The sequence below is a fragment of the Suillus clintonianus genome (genome assembly GCF_016758775.1).
Source record: "Suillus clintonianus strain FC179 chromosome Unknown DEU56scaffold_171, whole genome shotgun sequence".
Lineage (NCBI taxonomy): Eukaryota > Fungi > Basidiomycota > Agaricomycetes > Boletales > Suillaceae > Suillus > Suillus clintonianus.
In genome coordinates, this window is record NW_024539395.1 from 1 (window position 1) to 24,858 (window position 24,858).

Sequence of the window (24,858 nt, forward strand, 5' to 3'; positions counted from 1 at the left end):
CCTGATCTACAGGTGCGACACACGTGCATTATCACCTATAACTACAGTGCTTACGTGGGAGTCACAGGTGTCGCATGAAGTTTGCTTACTGCGACCCGAATGCCTTTATAATATTTCCGAGCACTAGTCTTCTAATTGAATCCGTGATATCCGTTCCATCCAGCGGCGTCCACTGATTTCAACCATGCTCAACAATCGACTTGAACGTTCTATCCACCTGGTTATGATGACATCCCTCGCTATTGTATCTATCGCGCTTACTAGCACCATACTCAAGGCAACATCCTCAAGGGAGAACCCCCAGTATTTGCTCTCGAAAACACGCACTCTAGGGTGGAATAAACCTTCAGTCAGTGTTCTTTTTGTCCAAGACTAGAATTAGGCTTGAAGTCAGGCTTTTAGCTTTTACAGGCTATGACTTTCCTGAGTCCCTGGTGCCTGACGTGGGCAAAGTGAGACTTGTGGTGGAGGAAAGTGTACGATTTGCGCTAGACCACCCAGAGTCGAAGACCGAATGGCTTTCCACCTCTCCCCCGGGAACTGGACATGTAGCGCTGGGTCCAGAGAACTGAGCTTTCTTCGTTGCCATGTTCCATCAGCTTCACTGTCTCAGACTCTTCCAAACAGCTCTCGCTGGTTGAAATGATGAAGAGCATACCCACCACTGTCTTAATTATCTAAGACAATGGATACTTTGCCAAGTAGATCTCACACTAGAGGCAGGAGATTTTACCACAGGAGACTTCGAACAACACCGCATTGGTGCCACACACGTCTGCAGAGACTGGGGTGAGATATATGACAATGTCGCTGTCAATTGGAAAGACAGTCAACTTGCTGCCATTCGCAATTCTACTGCAGTAAGTCTCAGCAACTGCTAGGATGATCAAAGCGACTGACTCTCTTCTGGATAAGTGAGTGGACAAATATCACCCCTTTGAGCAGAACTATTGTAGTAGCGCAGGTCACCCACCCCCAACTCACAGTTGTTCATTTTGTATTTTATCCGCGCCGCGTAAACACCACATGCGTTGAATAATTTGAAACACTGCGTAAAGCTTGTTTTGAGCTGGACAATTTGTTCAGCCTGGTCAAAACTAATTTTGAAGCCTCAGAATCTAACAATCATCGCTCTATGCCATGAAAGAGAAATTCGGAACGAGAACGACACTTCACATTTCTGTTCCAACAGAGTGCATGCAAGTGGCTGATGAGTGCCAGCAAATGACAAAAATTAAACATGTTTTGAACGAAAGAACAACCCCGCTAAGTCGTCGTTAGATGTACATAGCAGATTCCGCCTCAGTCTGATGGAACATGATACTTGAACACCGTCCATACATTCACATTTTTGGGAACCCTTCGCGCGGATATGGAACCGCCGCACGCACTCTCTAAGTCAGACAAGGATAAGGGATTGCATTAGTAGTCATTAGTAGTGCACGCCCAAACTCACCAGCAGTCCATGAAAACCAGCTCAAATTGTTTGCTCGTACTTATTTATTGAGAGATTGGGATGCTTAAGTTGTTTGTCGGCAGTCCCCAGCGCAGCCATGACTATGCAGGATCATGTCAAGTTGAATCAAGCAAATGCAGAGAGCCATTCGGACGAAGCATGTGGATGCGTGAGACGACTGTCGCTATGGTCAATTGTGGGATGTGCGGGGACTGGTCTTCAGTAGAATGATTGAACACGTTACAAATGCCAAAGCTCAATTGTTTGAACTCTTCCGTTGATGTTGCGCCAGTGTTACCCGGTACGAAAAGTTCATCGAGTGGTACGCGGAAGGGTGTCACTTCGGGCCAGAATACTACACGACCTTGCTCCATTAGTCACACAGCGGTGGTCAAAGCACTATGACGAACCATCAAAAGCATCGGTAGCAAGGGAAGAAGTATCCTTCCTGACGGCATCGAAATGGCGTGAATGAGACCACAAAAGAGCAACATGTTGGTCCAGGAATGTCAATGCGGTCTAATTCTAATTGGAAAGCAATGTGGAGCTTTAGTTCATCTCCTCGACAGAGATGGCCCATGACTTTGAAGCACTAAGACAAGAGGCTACGTGAGATAGGTGAGAGAGTTGCAAATACAGCCTGAATGTTGCATCCAAAGTTAGAGCTTCTTATCAAATGGTAAGCTCTTGCAAAGGAATGGGATCTGTTGTTTCATTCACTGATGATGAAACCTATCGCGCACATCAACCCCAGGAGATGAGCGTCATTGCTCAAAACCTTTGTACAAGTCCGGTATTGGACTACGAAGACTTCATCGAAATCCACTCTGCACCACCACATAAATAAGTACCACAACGAAACTTGAAAATCAAGAAAAAAGGCCAATTCCACTGCCCCTTACAGAGCAACAGACTACCGTTAACTTCATCGAGTATCTCCTGCATTACACGCCACTGCCAGTCGATATATGCACGCGCTCCTGGAAAGCGATTGAGGTCATGGCTGTTGCTGCATCAGAGTCTGCCACGAGTCGAGCATTATATTCCCGAATGCTTAGGATGAGGCGTGGTCCCAGCACAAAGGACTGTACGACTCCCAAAATCTGAGTAATACCAAGAAAAATCTGTGTTTCGAGGGAAAATTGGTCCTATAGAAATGATGAGCCGCGGTCGCATGCAGAGGTCCATGAAAGATTGCCGTACTGCTAAGAGCATTGGAGACAAATCAATAATGAGGTTGAAGCAAGACACGGCAACAAAGCTAGCACATTCAATCATTCAGTGGAAAAGGGAGCCAGATTCACAATATGAGCTCACCTCGCAAAGTAAAGCACGTGGGATTTTATTAACACCGTGAAACAGTCGCCCATAATCCCTCCTGCTGAATGTTGTCGCAGTTCATGGAAGTGTTTTACAGCAATCCAGACTGCAAGACACAGCGCGAGGACCTCCCAGACAGTGCCGAGTATCCAAGAAATGGAATTCAGAAGTGAGAGATTGTCCCCATAGCCAATTGTGCACACATAGGTGCCAGAGAGAATGAGTTCCTCTGGTATTCATCAATGAGCGTCATGCACATTTTTCATTCACAATTAAGTGTACCCCCTGAAGCATCCCTCGTTATCATTGCCATGACCACTACGTCAAAAATGTTGACAGCCAAGGACACGACGACGAGAAATATCAGGATCCTTCTGGATCGTTGATACATGGCATGTAACCGAGTGATCATGATGACTGCAACATGTTTTGGTGAAGTCAATATCATACGTCTTGCGACCGCACAACTCACCCCACAGCACTGGAAATGCTACAAGATTCGTCCAATCCCACATGAGGTACAGAATCCAGCCTGAGAAATCCGGTTAGTGAAGGGCCTTGGGTGGATCACACTACAAACAGACTCACATCTGTTAGAGTCATGATATTAAACGAAGAAGCTGGTCAAGAACGACACTCACCCCTACAGGGCGTCGCGGTTAATTGGATAGGAATAGCAGGCATTGGTGTAGAAAACTCACTGCATCTGTCAAAAAAATCGTTGGAACACTGCCTGTATGCCACTGGTCAGAAGATACGAACATGGTGAATGCGAGAAGACATACCCAGTATGTCCAGGCTGATTGTGAGAGATAGCAGATTAGCATGACACCAATTGCCAAGCCTTCTGAACATACACAATATAAAAAATGCCAAGATAGCGCACCTAGGATATTGTTAAGTCAGCACAAAATCACAACAGGCAAGCTACGTACACTCAGATAGAGAACGGTCATAAGGGACCAACATTGTCTCTGTCACAAATCAATGTTGTTCTTCTGACGTGGAACTGTGCTCACCCAGATCAGTTCAACCTACAAACAAATCTTAGCGAGATGGCTGCTGTGGTCATAGCATCAACATACCTCTTGTCCTAACGTAAGGGCTGGAAATACTTGTAGGAAATCAGCAATTCTCTGATGTTATTATGCTCACCCCAATCATACGTCACTCCAACACCAGCAGCAACTGGAAAACCACAATCAAGGTCAGATTGAGACATCAGCGCCGAAATCTGACTCCTCTTCACGAACCAACAAAGTAGCTGCTAATACGCCAAGCGTTGATGAGTGGCCAATAACTAGGGTCGTCTGAGACTAGGGTCATACTGTCAGAGGATGGATGTGAGGGAGCGGGGAACTTGGTGGACATACAATGATAATATTCGTGCTAGATATACTACCATCCAGTGCTTGCATGATCAAAATGAGATCGAGGAATGATATTTGTTCCTGTCAATAGATATGATGTCACGTTCGAAGTGATGTAGCGGGCCTTGAATAAAATTCCGGTGATGCGAAAGTGATCGGGTACTGAAGGTTCGATGCCAGCGATCACCGCACCCCTAGCCAGTGTTTCCAGCCTGTACTTAATCAGCGAATAAATAATGATTTAAAGATGTGGGGCTCAACGTACGTAGAACAAGTTGGTCATAACAAATTTGCACGGGCTGAACTTGAACACCGCAAAAGATGAAAGAAAATCTAGAACTGTTCGTGATTTTGTCACCTTTGTTTTGATGCCATTCTCACTTGCTGGTCATGATGGGCGCAGAATGTTCGAATTTGCACCGTGGAGTTGGTGGGGTGGTAACAGGTATCAGTTTTCACAGCCAGAGATATCATGGTTGAAATTCCACGATTGATATCTGGTGAACCATCTCTAGCTCAAGATAGCAACATGGGGGAAAAGAAGAATGGGAAGCACCGTTCATGACCGCATCAAGCCTGACTTGTTGTTCTTCAATCTAGCTGCCAGCACACACCTTCAACGTTGAATACAATGAAACCCGATACGAAACGTACCACACTAAATCCATCATACAGTTGATGCCGGTTGGAGGGACGAAGTCGACTTCTTCATCTGCTGTTCGTAGGGTAGCCTGGTATGGAATACCGTCAATATCTCACGTGAGCCAGTTACTACCAGGACTACATAGTACACCAACACCCCCAGAACACCCACTAAAGATCAAGATTCGAGAACGCAGAGCCTCCAGATCGTGCAGCAAAGCTTTGCCTGAATTTGAGCATCCAGAGGCTGTAGATAGAGAGGTGATTTGTAGTCGTGGGGTGACGCGATTGGTGGATATCACTACTACCTGGCGGGTGTAACAGGATCAAACCAGGACGATAAGTTGGCTGGAGTTGTGGGATTGGCTGATAGTAAAGCATTAAAGAACCTACTTGTCTTTAGCCTCCGATTTGGTCTTTGACAGTTTCATCGTCACGATCGATGTGGATCGTCATGTGAATGTTGCTGTGCTAAAATGTGGATGGCTTGATCAGAAAGATTTCACCACTCCAGAGCCTGTACGCAGTTGGACATTCAAATGTTGATCTATTTGGAGTATTTAGAATATGTTTTGAGGGATACAGCATAGCATTTCAACAAGCTATACGCCGTTAATAACGCAGGAAAGCGGAATTCACATTCAGCTGGGGCAATCTCCTCGAACGAAGTCGGAGATAACTTCATCGAGTAGGCACTGAGATCGGTAGTTCCGCCTCCGGGATCAACAACAATGATTCCTTGGCTGTCAGATTGATCTTCCTCATCGTCCGAGTAATCTGACACCTCTATAAGGTTTTTAGAGAAAATATGCGACGCAATCATGCTGGTAAAACAGAAATGAAGACTTACATCACCATCAGTCAAGAGGTGCACGTGAGATTGCTCCTCCTTAGATGATATGTGACCAGCGATCTCGACAGCGCGTCTAACCTGTTACCTGTTGTTGACCTTCCCAACCGTTCGGGTGCGTGAGCACGAACTCGATAAAGTTCTCGACCGATCTCCAGAAATTCAGATGTGATTCCTGGATGTAAGTCCGAGCGCATTGGTAGAGGTAGCGGCACTTTGCGTCGCCCGCATTGCCAATTAGCCCAGGTACGCGGTCTGTTCGAGAGGAGAGAAGACAGACCGTTGAAGGTCCACGAGTCCTCGACTGCTGGAGAAGAATTATATCACTGGGCAGCAGGCTGAGCAGCAGAGACAGCGGGACGAGTTCAGCGTGGGATACACCAAAGTGCGAGGCAAAAATTGCATCAAGAACCATAGTTTCTTCTTGAGTAGGTTGTTGTGCCGCCGTCTGTGCCTGAGGCTGAGGCTGAGGGGTCGAATGTGGCTGCGATGCAGGCTGAGCTACTGCTGAGGGCGACTGACCAGTCTGAGCTTTCGAGTTAGTCTTCTAAGGGGGAGGCGCCACGTAGACTCTCCGAAGATTGGGTGGTGTATAAATATAACATAACGAGGAACACCTAATACACTGCTTACCTTTTTTTCTTCCGGAAGAGGTTGTTACGGGCTGCGGGCCAGTGTGTCGTGCAAAGAGCTTGCGTTTGGGGTGTTGTTGCATCGCAATGGACCCCCTTGCTGCAGGGCGACATCGAGAGGGGATGAAGAAGTTCCAAAGGCGGCGAGTGGAGGAAGCCTGAGGACGCTGGGAACGAGGAGAGGGACCAGACTGTGCCGAAGTATGATAAGACTTTGAATGTTTATCATCAATGGTACACTTCGCATGACGAAACGAGGCTTACCTGAAAAAAGTCGCTGTATGGATCTTCTCCCCCTCTCTCTAAATCTTCTGTGAGAGGATTTGTAGCGTCAACCTGTGATAGCTCTGTGAGAAAAGGATGGAAAGCAGTCGAACGCGAGAGTACTGACGTCAAGGCAAGACGGCGGCGGCGACTTGGTGAAGTGCTCTGCTGTGTAGGTTGTCACCTTGAAGCAAGGAGCTATATCTTTGACCATCCACAAAGTGATGTTGCTGTCGTCTCCACTATATGCGCTATATCTTCCATCCCGAGAGAATGGTGCACGAAAGGGTTTTGCAATCCTCCTGGCTTAATGGCTGTCTGGGTCGGTTACGGGGCTCTGTGTCCCACTGTAACTTTGCAGTACCACAATAGCCCACGCACGCCAGTATACTATGTTTGGGTGAAAGTGCGACGGAATTCACCAAATTCTTGTGTTTGGACTTTGAAGCGATGGAGTTCTGTGCCTGAGTTACTTTGTCGAAAACAACGTGCGAATTTGTTCAAGGTAGAGTAAAGTTTCGTGTTGGCCGACGACCACACAGTATTCCCCCAGTCTTCGATGGGACCGACAACGAGCTCGCCTATCTTGGCGTTCCAAATGCAGATCGTTTGACTCCGCCTGATGCTATTGGGCCCACCTCGATTTCTCTGGTTTCTGCTTTTCAAACGAGGGTTGTTCTCCCACTGGGGAACCACGACAGTGACCGCACGTTTCAACTATGATCTATCCGTCGGTCTTCCATCGCTGAACGCTTGCGGTGACTCCATCTTCCCTCCCGCACACAGTTTTCTTTCCGTCCAGCGAAAGTGCCATTGCCCATATCCTTCCGCCCTCGCCTGTCCATGGCTATCCATCAAGAAATGCCGTGTCGCAATCCCACTTGCGCATCGTGCCGTCCAACGAATCACTCACGACGTGAACCTCATTATACGATCATGGCTGTCTATGTGCTCTGAATCGAAAGCGACCACTTTCGAAATACTGGATGATGTTGGTTTAAGCACAGAACCTTCTTCTCCTCAGGCTTTGTGCTCTTGAGCTTCGAGCACACCATCTGAGTCACGGACGATTCTCTTACTTGAACTCCTGCGCTTTTGCATTTGCATTCTCGCAATCTTCATACTAACTCAGAAAATGGCGATGTTGCGCTCCGTTGGTAAACCAGGGTCATGTTCGTACCTCTTATTTCCAGAATGTAGTAAAGCCTAACATCGGTTGTGTTGGTGAGCAACAAAGTTTTTCTCCTTTCACCCTCGTCTCTTTCTTGTCACCGATTTCTTTCTGACTGGCCTTCCCTCCTTCCGGGCTGGACGTCCTTTCTGTACTCCAAATGTCTTCTGCACTCCATAATACTAGGCAGTGCCGCCGTGATCGGTGTGGACGACTTTACGTCAAATCTGATTCCGCAGCATGGCAGAGTTGAATCATGAGATGAGATGACACATAGACTCACATAGATAGACCGTAAATATTGCGAACACTGCCAATAACTGATCAATGATGAAATATTTTAAATAAATCTTGCATCCAAACCAGAACAAGGAAATGCAAGCGAATAGCCTTGCAAGTATGTCTGTGACAATAGATAAAGCAAGAAGTAAGCTGAGGACTTGTTTGTCAGGACGCAACGATGCATAACAACTCGAGAATCCAGCTTCAGATTGTCACTATCTTGATTATCATTAAAATCAGCATGATACTCTTTTTCTGCAGCCTTCAGGTGAATGAAAAACCGGTCCACAAAGTATATTGTAAGCGGAGAGTTTACAGCAGAACACAAATGTGAATCACGGACTCGCCTTTTCATCACAGCGTTTGACGGCGACGATTTTCCTCAATTATTGCCCCTCCCCCAGACTAGTCCAGTCCTAATGGCCTTCGAAGACTCAGTACATTATGAGATCAACACTGAAGACGGGAGGGCGGAGTGGGCCAGCCTAACACCGGGTGGTGGGCTTGTTTATCTGGGGGAGCAGCATAATCGCCCATTCTCGATCTCGATGTTCCACCAATTGCGTTGCCTCGATATACTACGAGAAGATCTTGTCGGAGCAAATGGCAAAGCAGATCTGAGCCGTCACTGCCTCAACTACTTGCGCCAGATGGTGATGTGCCGCGGCGACACTCAGCTGGAAAACATACTTGTAGCAAGCAAAGAACATCCATCCCAAGATTTTTTTGTGCGGACTGGGTCATATGTGTGTAGCAATTGGAATTCGGTGCTGGAGGAAGTGAAGAAGAACCAGGCTGCAGCTGTCAAAATGCGGTGATAGAGGTATGAGCGTCCTTACTCTTGAGAGGCAGACTTCGAACTTAGTCTCAAAAACAGAGGGACAAGGTGGTTCGGTGCCCGAGTTTCGCAATCTTCTTAGTTGTCATCGTTGTCTACTAGATTCGTCTTTGTGAAGTAGATTGTTCAGCCGGTACTATGTTTAATGAGGATACTCATCTACTTCTCATATTTTCTGTCTTGGTGTCATAAGTGACATATGTGAGGGTATTCGCCCGGCCCTTGGGCCTTCGCTGATCAAATTGCACCATTACGCAGGGTTACAACGTGAACGTTTGAACGTTTGAACCTACGGTTATACGGAACTTATGTAATCACTGCGACTCGTTTGTTCTTATTTGGCAGCGCAAGTTCAAATTGGTATTTTTATTATAACTCCGGATCCTGTCTGCCTTCATCTAACAGTTCGGTCTTTGCAGACTAGTGCCGCCCGCCGCTGAGCGCTGATTGATCACTGACCATGATTCCGAGACTAGCCGATTTTGTACGTGCGTCGAGTATCCAGTGACTATTTTCAAGTCAATCTGCGACGCAAGCTTACTGCATTCGCCCACATTTTTGCGTCTTTGATTGTGCAGCAGCATCGCCCATCACTAGCGCTGAGCGCTGATTGATCGTATCAAGATCCCGACTATGAGAAGCAGGATTTGTATGTGCGGTGAGCATTTGGCGACTATTTTAAGTCTGCTGCGCAAGCTTGTTCCACAATTCGAATTCGTGTGTAGCACGAGTCGCTGTGATCCAATGCGTCTCTATTAACCGGATATGTGTTGTTGTTGATCGATATCGATCATCATTGGGTGGACTTGCCGTTAGCCCTGGGTCGGCGATATATCCCCTGCCATAAGTCTTATCAGTAATATTGCTGGTATTAAACTCACAAGGTGGGCTTCGTGCTGATAGTCCTCCAATCCATCCTACAGCACCCTTCTCTGAGTCCCCCATGGCGTCCACCGAACTAGCTACGGAGCGTGCTCTGTATATTGGGAATACCATTGGCTACGTCATTTATGGTGAGTTCTATCCCTATGAGTAGTGATCTCTTGTTGACAGCCCGTCCTCCGGGCACAGGAGGAATCCTATTTCTATATGCCTATTCTACCTACCTTATTATGGCCTCAAAGCAGCCAATGCCGCGCAGGCTATTCTACATAAGTTTTGGAGGCCTTCAAGTGATCCTTTTGACAGTCAGCGGCGCAGCTAATGCCGCCTTCTGCGAATTAATGTGGATAGAAAAGCGAAACGACCCTGGTGGCCCCTCTGCATTCTTTGCTGCCAACTTGGCCGATTGGTACAATGTATTTGGAACAGCGACAGACTCTGCCGCAAATATTCTGACAGACGGCCTTATGGTGAGTATACAACATACATAGTTATTACGCACTGATGTTGATACATTGCGGAAGCTTTATCGTTGTTACATCATTTGGGGCTCAAGGCTGCAAATAATTGTCATTCCTGCAATTATATACTTGGCATCTGCTAGTGCGTGCTGCGTTATTTACTCTATACTAAACTAACCATTGTTCCATACAGCTATGACGGTTATGATGGTGATTGAGAGCGCCATGCCAATGTCAAATATATGGCAGGGACTTGCCGCACAATTTGGCATATCATGGGTCGCGTTGACTGTCAGCTTTAACGTCATTGTGACTGCATTGATCATTTCCAGGCTGCTATTCTTCCATCGCACAGTACGATCTGTCCTTACAGATGAACAGAGGAGTACTTACACGGGTCTTGTGGCAATTCTGGTGGAGTCTGCTCTCCCTTTCACAGTTCTCGGAATTGCCTACCTCGTCACCTATATCAAAGGCCTTTCAAGTGCGACAGCGGTAGGAATGGCCTGGGGAGCCTTGGTAGTGCGTTCATATGTATTACTACACTGAGATGCACTAATTGACAATTTGCTAGGTTTTGACACCCCACCTCATCATTTTAAGAGTCGCTTCAGGAGTTGCGTGGTCGAGCGACACAGGCTCTCGCATCACCCAAACGACCTTGCATCTCCACCACGACTCATCCTCTGGCAGCAGTAGTATGATCAGGAAGAATCCCTGATGTGGTAGACGTCCATCTTGAAGCAACTGTTACTGTAGATAGTGATGGTGGCAACCATTTAGCCTTCGACCTATGTTGCTTGCATGGTCTCTTACACTCCAAACATTTCAACTTCACAGTTACTCTTACTCTGACACGTACTAGTTCTCAAAGTCGGAACGACTCTTAGTATGCTCCCCTTAAAACTCCCGCTCAAACAAATAACAATCTTAGAGTGCATGATAATATTGGCCAGGGTGAAGGGCGTATTTCACACTGCGCGCGTGTGGCGATCAAATTACCCCCTCACGCTGATGGTTTTGTAGAAGTGGTCATTAATCGGAACAACAAAAAAGCAGTGTCTCGGAGGTATAAGCGAGGTGATGAAGAATTGTTTGAAACACCCATTAATACTGGCACTGCTCGCTACCAATTTAGCAGGTGAAATAGACAAATCGACCTCCTTCTGGTATCAGAGTGTCGTAAATGGTTTGTGAGATCCAGGGAAGACTAGCTCGAAACAGCGGGTGCTGGGGACCGGTGTTCTGTCATCTTGCGCAGCGTACACACAGGTAAGTTGGCCTCATGGATGAATATCAAGGACTAGAATAACTCATTGAATAGACCCGCATGAATATAAATCCGTGGTTCATACCTTCATTTGCTGCACTATATCCCACATTGTCGTTCTAACATGATCGCTAAGATCATTATCGTCCTCTCAGCATTTGCTGTCTATATAATCGCTGCACCACTCTCGACCCGTCATGCGGCAGGAGGAGGTAAGTGTAGCGGAATTGAGGTCGTCATTTTTGTATTGAATGTATAATTCAGGCGCTTATGCCGTCATTGGAGCTGAGGAGGATCCAACTGAGGCTGCGATTCTCTTCGCCCACAATGATCTTTCTACTTAGGAATGATAAATCGGAGGGGCGGGCGGGGAAGAGTTCGGACTTATTGGCAAAAGCGGGAATTGAAAGTAAGGAAGTTGCGCCGTAGGCTGGGTGTGTTGTGTAATGCAGTAGATCATGCATGGGTCGTCAAGTATATACATTACCGGTGTGCTTTCCACGGCGGAGGAAAGTAAAATCAAATTGTGCTCGCTTTGTTTCGATGACGCAGGCAGCAAGGAACCTAAGAATAAGTCAGGACCGGTCACAGCGTACCTAGCTAGCGAGACGAGGGACTCTAACGAGAAGAGTTATGAGGACCCCCTGTGACATGTGACACCAGACTCTCCCTCTAGACATGAACTGCCAACACTAAGGAGGCGGATCGACGTGCCAAGAAACTGCACAGGGCGATACCCACTAGGGAAAAAGAGTTGCGCCCAGAGAATACACAAACAGGAACACCCGAGGGGACAAGTCTGTTGAAGGGCTCGCATATACATGGTGTACATGCATGTCCCCTTGAAGAGCACACGCGTCCGCCATCTAATTACTCTGATATGCATAATATTGGAGTACATTCATTCAAGTTGCTCAAAGAAAATTTGCTTCGAACCGAGCGTGTGAATTTTGAAATTCCCAGTAGAGAGATTGAACTTTGTGCAGTCCATCTCACTCGAGCTCCCTCCCGGGTTCCATCTCCATCTAGATATTACGGTGGCATGCAAAAACCGCACCGGTATGAGACACACGCAGGTGCACAAAGCCCGAGGTCGACGTCAAGATATCCGAGTCCCAGTGCACACACCATGCCTGCGCCCACCCGGCCCCACCGTATCTAAGATATGCTATGCTAGCGCGATTCCGATTCCTGACTGCCTTCTACGTACGTATTATTGTACTACAGTAGACTGAGACTGATAGCATCTCATACGTTTCTAGGCCGGAGCTCGCGTTCTGATGCTTTTGTACTGATCTCTAATGCGCTGCGTAGATCTGAGATCCGACTATGCTAAACGATAAACCGAGTTTGGCTGACTGCGCTACTGAAACTAACTCGGGCGCCATGAGCTCATGGAATGAATCACACGCACAATTTCAAGTTCTTCGCCACGTGGCTGCACACCATGAAATCTGCATCAACCCTGCATTGCTCAGCCCTGCTGCAGATTTTGATCGCTACCAAGCCTAGCATGCTGGCCTATCCCAAAATACCCCTAAGGCCAAACATGATGCTCGAATCTATTCACATGAAGTTTGCTTGCTGCGACCCGAATGTCCTTATAATATTTCCAAGCACTGTTCTTCTAATTGAATCCGTGATATCAGTTCCGTCCAGCGGCATCCACTGATTCGAACCATGCTCAACAATCGACTTGAACGTTATATCCACCTGGTTATGATGGCATCCCTCGCTATTGTATCTATCGCGCTTACTAGCATCATACTCAAGGCAACATTCTCAAGGGAGAACTCCCAGTATTTGCTCTCGAAAACACGCACTCTAGGGTGGAATAAAAACTTCAGTCAGTGTTCTTTTTGTCCAAGATTAGAAATAGCTTGAAGTCAGGCTTCTAGCATTTATGGGCGATGACTTTCCTGAGTCCCTGGTGCCTGACGTGGGCAAAGTGAGACTTGTGGTGGAGGAAAGTGTGCGATTTGCGCTAGATCGCCCAGAGTCGAAGACCGAATGGCTTTCCACTTCTCCCCCGGGAACTGGACACGTAGCGCTGGGTCCAGAGAACCGAGCTTTCTTCGTCGCCATGTTCCATCAGCTTCACTGTCTCAGACTCTTCCAAACGGCTCTCGTTGGTCATAATGATGAAGAGCATACCCACCACTGTCTTAATTATCTGAGACAATGGATACTTTGCCAAGCAGATCTCACACTAGAGGCAGGAGATTTTACCACACGAGACTTCGAACAACACCGTGTTGGTGCCACACACGTCTGCAGAGACTGGGGTGAGATATATGACAGCGTCGCTGTCAATTGGAAAGACAGTCAACTTGCTGCCATTCGCAATTCTACTGCAGTAAGTCTCAGCAACTGCTAGGATGATCAAAGCAACTGACTCTCGTCTGGATAAGTGAGTGGACAAATATCACCCCTTTGAGCAGAACTATCGTAGTAGCGCAGGTCACCCACCCCCAACTCGCGGTTGTTCATTTCGTATTCTATCCCTGCTGTATAAATATCACATGCGTGGAATTACTTGAAACACTGCGTAAAGCTTGCTTTGAGCTGGACAATTTGTTCAGCCTGGTCACAACTAATTTTGAAGCTTCAGAATCTAACCACAGAAACGTGTGATAAACGTAATCATCGCTCTATGCCATGAAAGAGACATTCGGAGCAAGAACGACGCTTGACATTTCTGTCCAGCAAAGTGCATACGAGTGGCTGCTGAGTGCCAGCAAATGACAAGAATTAGACAAGTTTGAACGAAAGAACAACCCCGCTAAGTCGTCGCTAGATGTGCATAGCGGACACCGCCTCAGTCTGATGGAACATGATACTTGAATAACGTTCATACACTCACATTTTGGGGAACCCTTCGCGCGGATTTGCAATCGTCGCATGCACTCTCTAAGTCGGGTAAGGGATTGTATTATTAGTGCACGCCCAAACTCAACAGTACTGTAGAGATACGACACTAGCTTCGTCACGTGCAGCTAGTGACAAAGTCACACTTAGTGTCACAGCTTCGAATTACCCCACCTGGGTTGCCCAATAAGTAAGGCTTATAATACTGGACGATCACGCGCCTCGCCTAGGCTTATAATAGTTAATTCCATTAAATCCCAACACCGGCAATAAACACTACCCTAAATACTGTGATACCTTAGACATAAGTACCGCTGGAGGTGTATATCAACACCAGCATTAAATATCGCCCTAAATAATGGCCTGTATACTATGTATCGACACCGGCATTAAATACTGAATAAACCTAATATTTGTAATGACCGGGAGATTCCGATAACTGTATTAACGACCGGGAGATTCCGACGACTGTATTATCATTATCTAAGGTATTCCTATCCTTGATATTCCCACGTGTCCTCCTCCTCAACGTTGACGTTGAGCTCGCCAACGTCGAGCACTCTTCCCACACGTCCTCCTCCTCAACGTTTGACGTTGAGCTCGCCTACCTCGAGCTCTCTTTCCCACACGTCCTCCGCCTCAACGTTGACGTTGAGCTCGCCAACCTCGAGCTCTCTTTCCTACTGAGTGCGACTTTTCTTTGGTTCGTCACTCCTCTTTTAAGGCGTGAGGTTGACTTATCAGTCCTAGGTTCTTCGCCAACCGGGTGCTGGTACCACCTCCCCCTCACTCACCACCTACAGACTCTTCAGTCGAATGGGCATATGCTTTCGACGTTCATACGAACGCATCTTTCCCATTGTACTTAACACTTTATCTAGCGCAACTCTTCCTTCTTCCTGTAGTGTTAAAGGACAACTGGGCGTGCCTCCTGATTGGCAACACCTTATATCTTGCAGGGCAAGTCTTGGAGTCAACGCCGCTTAATTCTATACATGTTCCCTTGGTGTGCTGGCTTTGTGATGCCCATGTTTTCTTTCAAGGTTCTCATTACTATGTATCCCACTCGCGCGCCACGATGATGGCCTTATCATACTATATATCCCGCTCGCACGCCATGAACATGGTCTTATCATACTATGTATCCACGCTCGCACGCCGCAACAAGGGCCTTATCACACTATGTATCCCGCTCGTGCACCACAATGATGGCCTTATCAATAAAATAAAATGACACTGTACTATTCAGAAGGATATGTGAAGGATTGTGCAAGTAAAATGATAGTATGAAGTTTCCATAGCGCAAAGTTTGCTGAGAGTATGAAATTCAGTAGTTTAAGCAGGCCCACCCAAAAGCTGATTCAAGCTCGCGATAGCTTGTTCGTAATCAAAATCAGGAAACAGGGTGTCAACGAAACCTGTACTACTGGAGGCCGAAGGCAAATATAGCCCATTGGCGCTCGTTGACGCCGAAGGGTGAAATGGATCAGGTTGTCCAGCCTGTGGGACAGGTATGTCATTGAGAGGTGCAGTGTCGAGTGTCGAGTTGTTGTGAGAGGAGACAGGAGTACTATCCACGTCGTCCTCATCCTCGACAGTAGCAGGACTTGTGTATGCCTTCTTGCGGGGCCTTGTGGTCACGTTCTCATTGGGAGAAATAGCGCGGCGCCGTTTCTTACCCTTATCCGAGCGAGGCCGGCGGCGGTGTTCGACAACCTCACCACTGCCAAGCTTGCTGTTTCGCTCTTCATCGAGCTCCTGGAACTCCTCGTTGTCTAGCTGTCGCCAGGCAGTTTCTCCAGACCTCCATCTCTCTTTAAGGTTCTCCAGCACGGTGATTCCACTGGCCGCCTTGCTAAGGTTGTCGAATGGGACCTCGTCAGGCCATCCCTCAACTATGACCTGATAGCGTGAAACAACATTGCGCCAATAATGTACCCACTGCATTGTTGCCTTTGGGTTCTTCGTAATTTGCTCTGTGAAATACGAGTGAGCAATGAGTGAGAATGTGAAAAATCGAGGGGCCTGAGTAACTTACGAAGTTTATCGTTGATTAACTGACGGATCTCACCGCGAAGATCACAACAGCGTTGTTGATGGTTTTTAGCGGCACCTGCAAATAATTAGTGATATATCAGAAGGAGCAACAAAAAAACTCACCGCGTATGCCACGAAGTGCGAAGCCTTCCATCTTGGTGACGAACTCTTGATTATCAACAGCCATCACAGACTCTATGAAATTATCGACACCCTCCGTTGCAAAGGCAATTCCACGAAGGGGGAGATCAGTTGTGCCGCGTGTCGTATACAGTATCGTCTCCGCGCCCGTCCGGCACCTTAAGCTATTTAACTACATACATTTGTTAGCCAATGTTGTCAAAAATAAAGAAACGCGCACCTCATTTTCAATGGCCTTGAGGGTTTGAGTAACGTCGTTGACCTTGGACTTCGTGGAGATACGAACTCCATTGGTCTTTGTAGTCCTGTGTTCCTCGTACTCCTTGAGAATGGAGTCTTTTTCTTCCTTGGAGAGAGCGTGGTACTCCACACGATGCTCGTTGATAAGCTCTGGTAGTAGTGCCTTGCCGGAGGGCCCTTGAAACAATGTTCGTCAATAAGATAAGAATAGAATTAACTACCGAGAGAAAAAATACATACCGTTTTCCTTGTCAACACTCTGATTCTTTTTCCAGCAAAAGGCGTTCCAAGCACTCAATTTCACGCGCTTGTGCCGCAAAAGGCTTTGACCCATGTACAACTCGTGTTGTACCCGACGGATACTCTTGTGGTTTGAGGTCGCGATCGCCTTAACAGATTCGTCGAGGTCGGTCCAAACATTGTGGATGGCAGTCTTGAAACGGTGTGATTTTTCGCGACGCGAAGCAGTAAGTATAGCTCGCGCTTCCTTACTTAGGCGGACCCTTGGACGGCGACGTCCTAAGGGTTGGACACGAATTTTGCCACCGCTCGATGTAAGAAAAGACTGAGAACTCATCGCCTGATATTCTGAATCAGCTCGGGGGTTTATATAGATTTTAAAACACAAACACATGATAGATTCAGCTGCGCCAGAAGGATTGCATAACACGCTAGTGATCTACATTTGCCAAACAAACACGACAGGGCCGACAAATTACTACGCGAATAAAAGACCAAAGAAGTAAAGTGCGCACAGGCAAACTACAATCATAAGCCACTGTAAAATTTTGTTCAAGATTGATACCGACTGATGAGTCATTTAGCAACCACCGGAGTGTACTGTATTGAGGGGTCTCGCACCTTGGAATTCACATCCAATGTCTGCAACTGTAGATCAGCGTCGAGTGCCCTCGCGAGGTTGGCAGCTTGCTCAAAAGTAAAGGCCCATTTCGGAGATCTAAGTACAGTTTCCCAACGGCTGCTGCGTACAGTCGCCATTAGCTCGCGGAGCTTGGGAATCACCTCATCGCCCATTTTAAAGCGATCGAGCACTGCATCGGTGTGTGGGCCGATGCTAATGATCGGTGAGCCATCAACAGGAAATTTACGAGGGAGGTCAGGGTACGTGAACCCCGAGGTCCGTTGTTTCGGACTATCGCTAGTGTTATCTTCGACATTCTTCGGAAGCGAAAACAAATTGGCATATCGACGCCGACGGGCCTTTGGGCTTCCGGCGGGCACAGTATGGGCGCCCGAAGCAAGCGCTATGGCATGTTGAACGGCTGCTGACTGCTGGTGAGCGCCGGAACTCTCCTTTGACTTGGTAGTAGACTGAGTCTCAAAGTCGTAGCTTAAAGCTTTTGAAGGGCGCGCAGAACATTGAATACGAGAGCCGGTGGGAACAAGGGGGGCTGGTAAAACTTGAGAGCCAGTTGGGTTGACTTGAGCAGCCGGATCTATGTACAAATCAAGTTAGTATGATAAGGTGAAAAATTAGAAATGCAAACTGACAGCGATGAGGAGCTTGAACGCCCTCAATACGGCAGCGCTCCGTAAAGCGTCGAAGATGGGGTATTGCGAACTCCTCGCAAAATGCTTGCACCAGGACTGATACATCCCCTCCGATTCGTTCATGGACCTCATGAAGCTCACGAGGTGTAACATAGAGATCCACAGCGATACGTTCAGCCGACAGATTGCTTGTAGCGTTAGACCCAGGGCAGCGAATGAGAAGCGAGATTCCACCATCTAGACGGTCTTGCATGCAAACCTAGGATACGTCCTTGAAAAACTGTACAGACTAAAGTAAGAAATCAAACTCACTGCATCAAAAATGTCTTGGAGCGCAGCCTCTGCAAATTCCTCGTGTGTGATCATTCTTTTATCGGGGGATGTTAGCACCTCGTTGAATGCAATGTATGAAGGGTGAAGTCCAGCGGGGTTCCTTGTATGATAATGTGTGCCATCCAGGTGTGAATCGTGCCTAAGCAATGCACGGGCAGCAGCCTGCCGTTCCGAATTGCTGTACCCTGGCGCGAATGAACTGGAATGAAGAGCTGCGACACTCGCAAGTGTGAAACGCTGTCCAGTGAAGTGATCCGAGTCTGAACTGCGCGCATTGGTAGCTTCAGCTCGTCCTGGTAGCACTGAGCTTGGGGTATTTTTGAGGGTTGACATGTGTGTCGAAGAGTGTGGAAGGCGAAGAATGTGTGAGTTGTGAGGCGTCCAAATTAAAAGTACCGGCGCTAGTATACATGTAGATAAGATGAGAGGAAAGAGAAATGATCATACCAGCGTGCACCTCAGTGGGCCTTGCGTGTACATGGTAGATGCAATTAATTGTGAGATGCAATGGCAGGCTAGATCATTGATGTAGGAGTTGTCAGTCTTGTATTGGTGTAGTGCCACAAAGTAAGTAACGGCCAGTGAACATCGATGTGTCGACAGCAGTCATGTAAGCAAGTAAGCCTCAATTACACACTTACATGTAAATCTCAGGTAGCTTTCGGACTGCCGCTCTCGATGTTCTAAAGCAGGGTAACTTTCAGACTGCCGCTCTCGATGTTCTAAAGCAGAACAATGGACCTTCACATAGATTTAACTGGTGAACGTTACGTTGAACATTGATGTGTCGACTCTCGCTGTTCTAAAGCAAATCTGCAGACTGCCGCTCTCAATGTCTGCCGCTCTCGATGTTCTAAAGATGTAAATCTCAGGTTCAAGCAGGGTAGCTTTCGGACTGCCGCTCTCGATGTTCTAAAGCAGGGTAACTTTCAGACTGCCGCTCTCGATGTTCTAAAGCAGGGTAACTTTCAGACTGCCGCTCTCGATGTTCTAAAGCAGAGTAGCTTCCAGACCGCCGCTCTCACTGTTCTAATGCAGAACGATGTTCGTGTGCTGGACCTCGCTCTCGATGTTCTAAAGCAGATCTGCAGACTGCCGCTCTCGATGTTCTAAAGCAGATCTGCAGACTGCCGCTCTCGATGTTCTAAAGCATGATGCAGAACGATGTTCGTGTGCTGGACCTCCACATAAGATTCAATGCTTGTATATTAACCCCTCGCCTCGAGGACAGATGTTCTGCGGTACAAAAATATATGGTCAAGAAAGTCGTCAATCAACAATAGACGCTATGAAATCAGCGACATCCTGCATAACTTGCAGTTGTTCCTCATGCTCCAGCACATCCTCATCACCATACTCAGAAGAGATTATATCACGAGCTGCTTCAGCTTCTGTGTAAGTTGTGACTTAGTAGATGTAAAATTACGAAGAAAACATATAGAACATACCTTTCAGGTGACTTCTAGCCCGTTCTGGGACAGAATGGGGCTCGTTGATGATAGCGCCAATCTTGACACCGATACCTCGAGTACCTGAAAAACCTTGTTGAAGTTCAATTTGATCCAGCCGGAAGGCATGTATGGCATTGACACCAGTCCGTGATTTCCATTGCCTTTGTAGCTCAAGACTTAGCAGAGGATTAGAGACGAAAAGCTCGTTAATGACGGCGGTTGTTTTTGCTTCCTCATCATGAATTGATGTGCGAAGGCGCCTAACCTCTACATTGAGACGCTCAATCTCCTCGTGCGCACGGCGCAGCTTAAAATATTTGACAGTCGCCTCCCGATGAGCAGGCTTTGCCCAGTCTAGTTCACGAATATCAGCGCGAGACTGGCGGAGTAAATCGAACTCGCCCAGGAAGGTATATTCTGTGATGTCTTTCCAAGACAAAGACGGACGTGGGGGAGATAGTGCAGCTGCTTGTACGTTGTAACGGCTCAGTGCATTTCGAATTGCTTCAGAGCGTCGTTGCAAAGCCTTTCCGAGTTGATGACGTAATTTGTAGCCTTGCAAGTATTAGAATCAAGAACAAATAGCAATCAATTGAGTCCATACCTGTGCCTGAAAGCGAAAGCTTTGAAAGTTCGAACAAGCGCATGACAACTAAACGCTCAAGTTCATCTAATGCAACACGATATCGGCGCAGGGATGTTTCTTGCTTGTACTTATTGTAAGTATCATCCCCGATCGCCCACCGTTCTTCAACTTGAAGTTGCATCTCCACATGAGCGGTAAGTGCTTCCGCATTCTGTAGTTTGGCATATGCAGAGTCAACGCGAATTCTAGCCTGAGAAAGAGCAGCCGAAATCTGGTTAAGGTCGCCAACTGGAATTGTCGTTAACGCCTGATTGCCGGCTTCTCGGGCTAATTCCCAATCCGAGCTTGGGTGACTGAGTCAGATAAAATCGATGAAAATGATCAGCATAATACTCACCGTCGCTCCGCTAATTCGTCGAGGACTTCGACGTAGCGGATCTGAAGGAGTTCTTTTGGAGGTGGAGTCTTGAGGCTGTCCAGATATAATTGTTCTTCAGAGTGAAATCGAATGAAATCAGCATCCGTCAAGCCAAGATTGTCTGTCAGGACCGAAAGTTCAGCTGTAAGGGTGTGGATCGAAGTTAGTGCTTCTCGATAATGATTCCGTAAGAAATTGCCTTGAAATGTAGAAATTAGTTACTGTTCGGTTCGAAAGGAACACCATACTTAATGCGGCATATTTATCCGCGTCCCAGAATGCGAAGTGTTCTTCAATGGTCTGGTGGCGGTGGAATACGGACGCATGCCTAGTACTCCGCGCAAGTTCGTTCGAGGCTGAGAACACATGCTCACACCCCTCACCTTCCGTATGACCTGTCCCATCAATATACATGGGGTGCCAGTCTAACTGGCACCGCCGGTTATGAGCGTGGCCGTGGAACGCACCCACCATCATTCGCAGGTTGAGGGCATGTGCACGTCGTCCCAAACTGCTGTTTGCCATTGTCTTGGCAAACACACATCCAATGTCATATGCGCAGCCCCCCTTTTCCCCCAAGACCGACATCAGGCGATCGAGCAGAGCTAATGGGTACTTTGCCCTGGTAGATACGGTGAGTGCCATACAACGACAAGAAAAATACACTCACAATTCACCGCTTCGTACCATATCGCAAGCGAGAAGGACGAAGCGGTGCCGACACGCCGCAATAAAGATGCCTGATTCCTCAAACACTGCAAACATTTTTTTATGTTGGTCTGGGCCAGCGTTCCTCCACCTGTCCGTGCAGTTAAATTCGGAACCTTGGGTCTCGTGCCCAACATCCTCCCAGTCATCAAGCCTTGCACGGTTCAAGGTTCCAGACTATAGTATTATGGCAGTGTTGTACAGTACGACATAGAAATTACGTACTGTTGGCGCCCTCACATCATGCTGAAATTTATCGACGGCTATTCGGTCAACCCAGTAATCCGAACGTGGCTGCCTTGAGTCTTCCCGTGCGGCTGTTCCGTAAGTTGATGACGCCCATCTTTTGAGGCTGTTGTTGCCATCTACAGTTGCGAGCCAATCAAACGCAAGTGGGCGCTCGCCTTCCAATTTATAGAAGCAACAGGGACATGCATTCTGAAGTCGCCAGTTTGGGGCTGTTCGGCCGAGAGCTTCGTCTAGGCGACGCTTTACACGATATAGAATCTCGAGGTAGACGTCGTAAGCAGCAGAGAACTGGGTGTTTAAATATGGGCGATAAGGCACCTATGGGCAGTATGAGACCACTTCGTATTGATGATAATGAGAAAACGTACATCATGAAGGTGGCAGAGTGTTTTGCATTGGGCTTGAATGCTAAATCGTGGGCAGGTTCGGTGAGACTGGCGGTATGCTGCCAGAGTGCGGAGGGAGATGGCAACCGATGGGTACAGAGGAGAGCAGCCTAGATAACCGTGATAAATCAAGGTTTCGTTCGGATACATGTGCGATGGTCGTGGCTGTAATGTTGTTCTCTGTCGACCTATTGATCATATGATTGAGACGCTGATTGATGAAATTAGCGGCACGCACCAAATATATCAACTAGTTCAATGTCAGCAAGCGAGAGACAATTACGTCCATCAGACATCACGACAGGGTCTGGAATACTCGGCATGCCATTACCTTCATCGCGAGCACGATAATCCAAATATGTGTCAACAAGGACGTCGAGTTGATTATTCCAATTTCCGGTTGAGATCTCGATGCGATCATGACGGGTTCGAGGGTCCACATAGCGACTACAGGAGGTTGATGAGTGAAAGCAGCATGAAACAACAGTACGCACCATCCTGATAACAATGCCACTTGTTGTGATAGATCAGCGAATTCCTCATGCTCACCACCCTCGTAGCTGAGATCCATTCCTTCTTCCCCTGGCGGCGCTGGAAAGTCGGAATCGAAATGAACACCATTGTCAGATATCATCATCGCAACTGCATTCCGATCCTCAGTCGACATTTCTGTAATCTGAATGAGCTAGATAGAACTTTTAGTTGAAAAAAGTACCTTGCAATTGCATCTGTCTTTTCATAGTCGCCTCCTCCTTGCGCTGGCTTTGTTTGCCTGCCGTCAACACTCCAGACAGCCGGGTTGAGCCATGATAGCGATGTTTGATGGCAGCGCGTGACAGTCCTGAGACTTTCTTTGAAGAGGCGCCACGGGAGGCCATGTGCGAGGCTCGTGTAGTGAAGAACAAACAGGCAGGCAGGGCACGTGGGTATAGCGTTGAGGAGGAGGACGTGCGTGAAAGAGAGCTCGAGGTTGGCGAGCTCAACGTCAACGTTGAGGCGGAGGACGTGTGGGAAAGAAAGCTCGAGGTAGGCGAGCTCAACGTCAACGTTGAGGAGGAGGACACGTGGGAATATCAAGGATAGGAATACCTTAGATAATGATAATACAGTCGTCGGAATCTCCCGGTCGTTAATACAGTTATCGGAATCTCCCGGTCATTACAAAATATTAGGTTTATTCAGTATTTAATGCCGGTGTCGATACATAGTATACAGGCCATTATTTAGGGCGATATTTAATGCTGGTGTTGATATACACCTCCAGCGGTACTTATGTCTAAGGTATCACAGTATTTAGGGTAGTGTTTATTGCCGGTGTTGGGATTTAATGGAATTAACTATTATAAGCCTAGGCGAGGCGCGTGATCGTCCAGTATTATAAGCCTTACTTATTGGGCAACCCAGGTGAATTACCCTGTGACCTGTGACCACATAGAAAATAGCTTCGCAAATTGTGATTGCTGCACCTTGTACCACAATTGTACCAATGTACTTGTCAAGGCTTCTTGTGTGATTCATATCTTATTGTAAAGTTGAGAAGTAATAGGTAGAATCTAGCTAGGCATTGTTGTTTTTTATATGTTTTTTTGTATGTTTTTCATATGTTTTTCTGTATGTTTTTACCACGTGTCACAAATTAGCTTCGGCCCCCAAAAAATTGGTGTGACAGTCACACCAAATAGGTCACCTGGGCTTCCCATTAAGTAAGCCTTACTATAGTGGTTTGTTACGTGCTGTGCTTACTATTGTTAGGCTTAGTTGCAGCAATCCTCAACACCAGCATTAAATGCTGTCCCAAATAACCCAGGACCTTTGGGTATTTGGCGTAGGTAAGTAGCTCGGCACTGTCGGCACTGTCTGCCGCCTATTTACGCCTAATGCGTCATCCCGACGTGCCCCGCCATGCGCTAAGCTTCCAAACTAGGTGAGACTCTTTTCTCACGCCCCTTGCCCTTCTCCATCACCGCCAACGTCGTCTACCACCTGTTCTAGCCATCGACGCGGGCTTCCTGCGCCCCCAACAGCGTCGTTCACCACCATCTTACGTGGATCTGTCCGTTGGACCAAGTACAACGGCTCTGGACACCGCCTAGGTGAGTCTTTTCTCGCGTGCTCTTTGCCCTTATCCACCACCACCAACGTCGCCTACCACCCGTTCTAGCCATCGACACAGGCTTCCTGCGCCCCCAACAGCGTCTTTCACCACCTCCTACGTGGATCTGCCTGCTGGACCAAGCGCAACGGCTCTGGACACCACCCTCATCTCTCAACACGCTTTCTACACTACCCTCACCTTGTCAATCACGCTATCTACACACTCTAACCACCCATGTCGCGACCATCAGCGAGGAGGATCACAGGGCTGTCGAAGGCAACCATAAAACATGGTTTTCGACGCTCTGTGCGAACGATTGATGTACTGAAGGCAGGACAACAAACCCGACGAAGGGAACATGTGAATGCCAAGCGGCAATCATGTATACAAGGTATG

General features: G+C 47.5%; 9 protein-coding genes across 9 annotated transcripts; 5 read left to right on the top strand and 4 right to left on the bottom strand.

The window, feature by feature from the left end:
• Positions 1-184: 184 nt before the first annotated feature.
• On the top strand, positions 185-1,144 carry DEU56DRAFT_905348 (uncharacterized protein; the record flags this gene model as incomplete). Its single annotated transcript, XM_041356711.1, has 5 exons — positions 185-349; positions 372-558; positions 706-860; positions 893-914; positions 1,059-1,144. The coding sequence occupies 5 exons, from the start codon at positions 185-187 to the stop codon at positions 1,142-1,144; spliced, it is 615 nt and encodes a 204-aa protein (XP_041201452.1).
• A 4,191-nt stretch (positions 1,145-5,335) lies between these two features.
• Positions 5,336-6,895, bottom strand: DEU56DRAFT_985131 (uncharacterized protein; the record flags this gene model as incomplete). The annotated part of the gene is made up of 5 exons (XM_041360040.1): positions 6,662-6,895; positions 6,535-6,606; positions 6,272-6,482; positions 5,727-6,169; positions 5,336-5,677 (listed from the first exon to the last, which is right to left on the bottom strand). Exons 1-5 carry the CDS (start codon positions 6,746-6,748, stop codon positions 5,336-5,338), a joined length of 1,155 nt encoding a protein of 384 aa, XP_041201453.1. The 5' UTR covers positions 6,749-6,895.
• Positions 6,896-8,165: 1,270 nt separating this feature from the next.
• Positions 8,166-8,805, top strand: DEU56DRAFT_874300 (uncharacterized protein; the record flags this gene model as incomplete). Its single annotated transcript, XM_041355936.1, has 2 exons — positions 8,166-8,286; positions 8,348-8,805. The coding sequence occupies 2 exons, from the start codon at positions 8,166-8,168 to the stop codon at positions 8,803-8,805; spliced, it is 579 nt and encodes a 192-aa protein (XP_041201454.1).
• A 784-nt stretch (positions 8,806-9,589) lies between these two features.
• DEU56DRAFT_188549 (uncharacterized protein) lies at positions 9,590-10,935 on the top strand. The gene is made up of 5 exons (XM_041344977.1): positions 9,590-9,838; positions 9,897-10,177; positions 10,232-10,310; positions 10,362-10,690; positions 10,743-10,935. Exons 1-5 carry the CDS (start codon positions 9,769-9,771, stop codon positions 10,887-10,889), a joined length of 906 nt encoding a protein of 301 aa, XP_041201455.1. The 5' UTR covers positions 9,590-9,768; the 3' UTR covers positions 10,890-10,935.
• A 1,952-nt stretch (positions 10,936-12,887) lies between these two features.
• On the top strand, positions 12,888-13,971 carry DEU56DRAFT_188567 (uncharacterized protein). Its single transcript, XM_041344978.1, has 3 exons — positions 12,888-13,284; positions 13,337-13,794; positions 13,850-13,971. The coding sequence occupies exons 1-3, from the start codon at positions 13,119-13,121 to the stop codon at positions 13,850-13,852; spliced, it is 627 nt and encodes a 208-aa protein (XP_041201456.1). The 5' UTR covers positions 12,888-13,118; the 3' UTR covers positions 13,853-13,971.
• Positions 13,972-15,641: 1,670 nt separating this feature from the next.
• DEU56DRAFT_748887 (uncharacterized protein) lies at positions 15,642-17,301 on the bottom strand (the record flags this gene model as incomplete). The annotated part of the gene is made up of 5 exons (XM_041349385.1): positions 15,642-16,282; positions 16,345-16,419; positions 16,467-16,656; positions 16,705-16,901; positions 16,965-17,301. The coding sequence occupies 5 exons, from the start codon at positions 17,299-17,301 to the stop codon at positions 15,642-15,644; spliced, it is 1,440 nt and encodes a 479-aa protein (XP_041201457.1).
• Positions 17,302-18,327: 1,026 nt separating this feature from the next.
• DEU56DRAFT_693802 (uncharacterized protein) lies at positions 18,328-18,809 on the bottom strand (the record flags this gene model as incomplete). The annotated part of the gene is made up of 2 exons (XM_041347185.1): positions 18,328-18,495; positions 18,549-18,809. Coding segments are annotated over 2 exons (429 nt in total), but the record flags the coding sequence as incomplete, so codon positions are not given.
• Positions 18,810-19,838: 1,029 nt separating this feature from the next.
• On the bottom strand, positions 19,839-23,034 carry DEU56DRAFT_919549 (uncharacterized protein; the record flags this gene model as incomplete). The annotated part of the gene is made up of 11 exons (XM_041358280.1): positions 19,839-19,960; positions 20,018-20,575; positions 20,625-20,950; positions 21,004-21,223; positions 21,273-21,453; positions 21,496-21,646; positions 21,695-21,909; positions 21,958-22,299; positions 22,350-22,555; positions 22,606-22,814; positions 22,862-23,034. The coding sequence occupies 11 exons, from the start codon at positions 23,032-23,034 to the stop codon at positions 19,839-19,841; spliced, it is 2,703 nt and encodes a 900-aa protein (XP_041201459.1).
• Positions 23,035-23,189: 155 nt separating this feature from the next.
• On the top strand, positions 23,190-24,797 carry DEU56DRAFT_985135 (uncharacterized protein; the record flags this gene model as incomplete). Its single annotated transcript, XM_041360041.1, has 4 exons — positions 23,190-23,393; positions 24,126-24,196; positions 24,360-24,460; positions 24,529-24,797. 4 exons carry the CDS (start codon positions 23,190-23,192, stop codon positions 24,780-24,782), a joined length of 630 nt encoding a protein of 209 aa, XP_041201460.1. The 3' UTR covers positions 24,783-24,797.
• Between the last annotated feature and the right edge of the window lie 61 nt (positions 24,798-24,858).

Coding starts and splice junctions, on each gene's coding strand:
- DEU56DRAFT_188549 (XM_041344977.1), top strand. CDS start 9,769: ATGGCGTCCACCGAACTAGCTACGGAGCGTGCTCTGTATATTGGGAAT. Junction 9,839..9,896: donor CATTGGCTACGTCATTTATG/GTGAGTTCTATC, acceptor CTCCGGGCACAG/GAGGAATCCTATTTCTATAT. Junction 10,311..10,361: donor TATATACTTGGCATCTGCTA/GTGCGTGCTGCG, acceptor TGTTCCATACAG/CTATGACGGTTATGATGGTG.
- DEU56DRAFT_188567 (XM_041344978.1), top strand. CDS start 13,119: ATGCTCAACAATCGACTTGAACGTTATATCCACCTGGTTATGATGGCA. Junction 13,285..13,336: donor AGGGTGGAATAAAAACTTCA/GTCAGTGTTCTT, acceptor TCAGGCTTCTAG/CATTTATGGGCGATGACTTT.